Source organism: Cebus imitator, unplaced genomic scaffold, assembly GCF_001604975.1.
Source record: "Cebus imitator isolate Cc_AM_T3 unplaced genomic scaffold, Cebus_imitator-1.0 Scaffold801, whole genome shotgun sequence".
Classification (NCBI taxonomy): domain Eukaryota; kingdom Metazoa; phylum Chordata; class Mammalia; order Primates; family Cebidae; genus Cebus; species Cebus imitator.
Genome location: NW_016108116.1, coordinates 268617 through 273723, shown reverse-complemented (window position 1 = coordinate 273723; position 5107 = coordinate 268617). Strand labels below are relative to the sequence as shown.

Here is a 5107-nt window from a genome sequence, read left to right as displayed (position 1 = left end):
AGTGGCAAAATTAGCAAGTGGCAAAATTAGCAAGAGAAATGATCTTATCTAGAGCACACTGAGGTCCAGGCCAAAAAAAAAAAAAAAATGGGCAATTTTATTTAAGTAAGTAAAACTCTATGCATTTTCTTTACGTAGTTGGTAAAGAGAAATTTCTCATGACCATCTTATGTTCTTAAAGATGGATTACTTAGGGGAAAATGTAGGTTTAAAGTGTGGGGAATGATTATAATAATATGACTAAGAAAAAAATATACAAAAATAAAAGCACATTTTCATTTCCTCTTTCTAGGTTCACATATATTGCCAAAATATGTCCACTCTCCTGGAAAACATCTTTGGCATCATTGATCTTTTCATGAAATATTCAAAAAAAGATAAAAACACTGAATCACTGAGCAAAAACGAGCTGAAGGAACTTCTGGATAATGAGTTTTGGCCAATCCTGAAGGTAAGAGTTTCTGACAAGACCAAAGGATAGAGCATTTCTGCTTCTCTTCAATAATCTAAGCAAAGGTTATTTTGAGCTCTGTATAAACTACTTCTCTTAAAATAGGAAAAGAGTTTGTCTTGTCTCAAAAAATACGAAATTTGTTTTTCTCTCCTATACCTAAATATATATTATAAACATACAGACATGTTAAATGAAAAAAAAACCATGAATATTTAATTTAAAAATTAATGTAAAGTAGATCTTAGTATTTGGTATTTATAATGTTCTCCCAAACATCAACATTATTAAGAGAGTATATATTAAAGAAAACTAAATAACGAATTATATATGACTCTGACTTTTAAAATAAGTAAACAAGGCACTTACCCCATAACATCTTGATACCTTACTAGTTTTTAAAACATTTTTGTTCATATCTAACATCTGAGTGAGAATGAGATGAAAAAGCTTTAAAAGAAAAACAGAAAGACTTCATCCCACTTTTTGATATTTAGAGATCAAATTTCCTAAATTAACTTGGAATTAATTGGCTGATACTGTAACTGTCTGATGCAATCTCCCTCTGTGAAATCCCTCTGTACAGAATCCAGATGACCCAGATACAGTTGAGGTCTTCATGGACAACCTGGATATAGATAACAACAAAAAAATTGACTTCACTGAGTTTCTCCTGATGATATTCAAGTTGGCTAAGGCATATTATGAGTTGAACAGAAAACAGAATTTATCTACATCAGGACACAGGCACAAAAGGCACAGTCATCATGAGAAACACGAAGATGACAAAGAGGAAGAAGAAAAACAAAAGAAAATCAGACCCTCAAGTCTGGAAAGAAACAAAAGAAAAGAAAATAAGGAAAGATCCAAGAGCCCAAGAGAAAAAGGGAGAAAAATACATGAATCACTGCCTGAGAAAAAAGGAAGAAAAGAATATTCACCTACTCAGAGAGGAGAGGAAAAACATGGAAAAACACGCCATGAGTTAAGGAATAAGAAGAGAAACAAGACTGACAATAGCAGATTAGAAGACAAAGAAGAGGAACGAAGCGTAAGTCCCTATAGAAGAAAAGAGGAAGAGGAAGAAGAATTTGATTATGAAAATACAGGAAGAATGATTGAAAAATGGAGAGAAACAGGAGATACTGCCACATATTACACAATTCAGAATAAAGTGTATGGTGCAAATGATAACCAAATAGAAAAACACAATAAACTAAAGCCTGCAAGTGCATCTTATAATCAATCATCATCTCAAGAAGAAAGGTCTAGATATGCAGATTCGAATCAAAAACAATCTTCAGTGGCCAGAACCACTAGGCGCCGGGGATCCAGCATTAGCCGGGAGAGTTACAGCGAGGGACACTCGGAATCTGACTCTGAGAGGCGGTCTGGGTCTGGTTCCAGAGACCATCATTGGTCCGCTAGGGAGCAGTCGAGAGATGGCTCCAGGCACCGCGGGTCCCATCACGGAGACAGAGCCGGTCACGGGCACTTGGCAGACAGCTCCAGACAGTCAGGCGCTCGTCACGCAGACACTTCCTCTCGTGGGCGGGCTGCGTCTTCCCAGGAGCAGGCAGCATCAAGCCCAGGAGGAAGACACGGATCCCGCCACGAGCACTCAGCAGACAGCTCTGGACACTCAGGCACCGGCCGTGGACAATCCTCATCTGCAGTCGGCCGCCATGGACACTCGGAGTCCAGTGGTAGTCAGGCCAGTGACAGCCAGGCGCATTCAGAAGACTCAGACTCACAGTCAGTGTCAGGCCACACACAGGCTGGGCACAGTCAGCGGAGCCACCATGAGTCCGCACGCGGCCGGTCAGGGGAAAGGTCTGGACGTTCAGGCCCTTTCCTGTACCAGGTGACCACTCACGAACAGTCTGAGTCCGCCCACGGACACTCCGGGCCCGGCACTGGAGGAAGACAAGGGTCCCGCCACGAGCATGCACGAGACGGCTCCAGGCACTCAGCGTCCCATGAGGGTCAGGACGCCACTGGTGGACAGCCGGGGTCAAGCAGAGGAGGAAGGCAGGGATCCCACCACGAGCAGTCGGGAGACAGCTCCGGACACTCAGGGTCCCATCACCGCCACACGGCTTCCCAGGGCAGGTCTGATGCCTCCCGTGGGCACTCTGGATCCACAAGTGCAAGCCGACAAACACGTAGCCAGGAACAGTCAGGAGACGGCCCCAGGTACTCAGGGTCGCATCACCACGAGGCTTCCACTCGGGCAGACAGCTCTAGACACTCACAGTCGGGCCAGGGACCATCAGCGGGCTCCAGGGCCAGCAGGCGCCGGGGATCCAGTGTTAGCCAGGAGAGCCACAGCGAGGGACACTCGGAATCTGACTCCGAGAGGCGGTCTGGGTCTGGTTCCAGAGACCATCATGGGTCCGCTCGGGAGCAGTCGAGAGATGGCTCCAGGCACCGCGGGTCCCATYACGGAGACAGAGCCGGTCACGGGCACTCGGCAGACAGCTCCAGACAGTCAGGCGCTCGTCACGCAGACACTTCCTCTCGTGGGCGGGCTGCGTCTTCCCAGGAGCAGGCAGCATCAAGCCCAGGAGGAAGACACGGATCCCGCCACGAGCACTCAGCAGACAGCTCTGGACACTCAGGCACCGGCCGTGGACAATCCTCATCTGCAGTCGGCCRCCATGGACACTCGGAGTCCAGTGGTAGTCAGGCCAGTGACAGCCAGGCGCATTCAGAAGACKCAGACTCACAGTCAGTGTCAGGCCACACACAGGCTGGGCACAGTCAGCGGAGCCACCATGAGTCCGCACGCGGCCGGTCAGGGGAAAGGTCTGGACGTTCAGGCCCTTTCCTGTACCAGGTGACCACTCACGAACAGTCTGAGTCCGCCCACGGACACTCCGGGCCCGGCACTGGAGGAAGACAAGGGTCCCGCCACGAGCATGCACGAGACGGCTCCAGGCACTCAGCGTCCCATGAGGGTCAGGACGCCACTGGTGGACAGCCGGGGTCAAGCAGAGGAGGAAGGCAGGGATCCCACCACGAGCAGTCGGGAGACAGCTCCGGACACTCAGGGTCCCATCACCGCCACACGGCTTCCCAGGGCAGGTCTGATGCCTCCCGTGGGCACTCTGGATCCACAAGTGCAAGCCGACAAACACGTAGCCAGGAACAGTCAGGAGACGGCCCCAGGTACTCAGGGTCGCATCACCACGAGGCTTCCACTCGGGCAGACAGCTCTAGACACTCACAGTCGGGCCAGGGACCATCAGCGGGCTCCAGGGCCAGCAGGCGCCGGGGATCCAGCGTTAGCCAGGAGAGCCACAGCGAGGGACACTCGGAATCTGACTCCAAGAGGCGGTCTGGGTCTGGTTCCAGAGACCATCATGGGTCCGCTCGGGAGCAGTCGAGAGATGGCTCCAGGCACCCAGAGTTCCAACAGGACGATAGAGCTTGTTATGGGCACCCCTCCTCTGTATTGTCAGACTCTAGTACCAGCAAGGAACATGCTCACTCTAGTATTCTTTCACAAGATTCTGAATATTGTTCAGGAATACAGTCAAGCGGCAATGATGACACTTCTTGTTCTCATGAGTTTCACTCTGATAGTACTGAAAGGCATGGAGATCAATCAGATTTAGTTTGGAGACATGGCAGCTATGGCAGTGCAGATTATGATTATGGTGAAGCTGGGTTTAGTCACTCTCAGGGTGGAAGTGTTAGTTACAATTCCAACCCGGAGGTTTTTAAGGAAAGATATAATATCAAAAAAGCAAGGTCATTTGTTGAAGATCATCCAAGGTTTTATGGAACGTATATTAATAGGTACCCAGGTTTATATGGGCGTTCAAGTGATTTGTCAAAGAAGCTGGGATTTAGTCAGTCACAGAGATACTATTTCTACGAGTAAGAAACAAATATCAAAGGAATTTGTCCAAGAATAGAAGAACCAGGCAAAAACCGTTTCAATCTAGAAACTTCATAATACTTTCAGGGAGGTTATTTTTTTCCTGTCAATCTGTTTAAAATATGTTACAGTGTTTCACTGGTTTGGTGTTAGTTTATTCTTAGTATGTATGCTTTAAGCTTTATAGTTTGGAAATTTTAAATTTAAGAGATCAATATTATGGAGAGCTAACTTTAGAAAAGTAGGAGTATTTTAGGAGATTGAGGGTCAAGTAATGTTTCATGTTTTTGAGAGTTTAAGTTTTGGATATTATCCAAATTTCTAAATTAATGTTTTCCAGAAATATTGAAGACACTAGAAATATAAAACTATTCTTTTGCATACCAATGTTTATATCAACATTAGTGCTTAGGACATCTTTCTCTATTCTTTTTCTATTGGAATTCTATTATTCTGTATTCAAAAAAATAATCTTGGACATAATTGGTATTTTATTAAACTGCATTAAAATTAGAAATAAACTATTAATCATATAATACTGTTTGTCTCTTGTATGCTTACTTCTCATAAACCTAAGTGACATACTTCCCCATAACCAGAATTAGATGTTGTCTTCTATACCACTGTAAAGCTATATGACCATACAGCAGATACAGTACATTCAAAATAGTGAGTAATAAATTAAAATATTAACTTTAGTCAAAGACTATATTTTTCTTCAACATAATCATTGTCCACCAATCACAGGCAGGAAAAAAAACATGCTTTGC

General features: G+C 45.4%; 1 protein-coding gene across 1 annotated transcript in view; it reads left to right on the top strand.

Annotated features, from left to right (window-relative positions):
• Positions 1-4761, top strand: part of LOC108297441 (filaggrin-like) — a 14810-nt gene extending 10049 nt beyond the window's left edge. The window contains exons 2-3 of the mRNA XM_017520103.2: positions 293-451; positions 1038-4761. Coding sequence (XP_017375592.1) covers positions 314-451; positions 1038-4340 — 3441 coding nt within the window. The 5' untranslated portion in view covers positions 293-313 and the 3' untranslated portion in view covers positions 4341-4761. The remainder of the gene's footprint in view (positions 1-292; positions 452-1037) is intronic.
• The last annotated feature ends 346 nt before the right edge of the window (positions 4762-5107 follow it).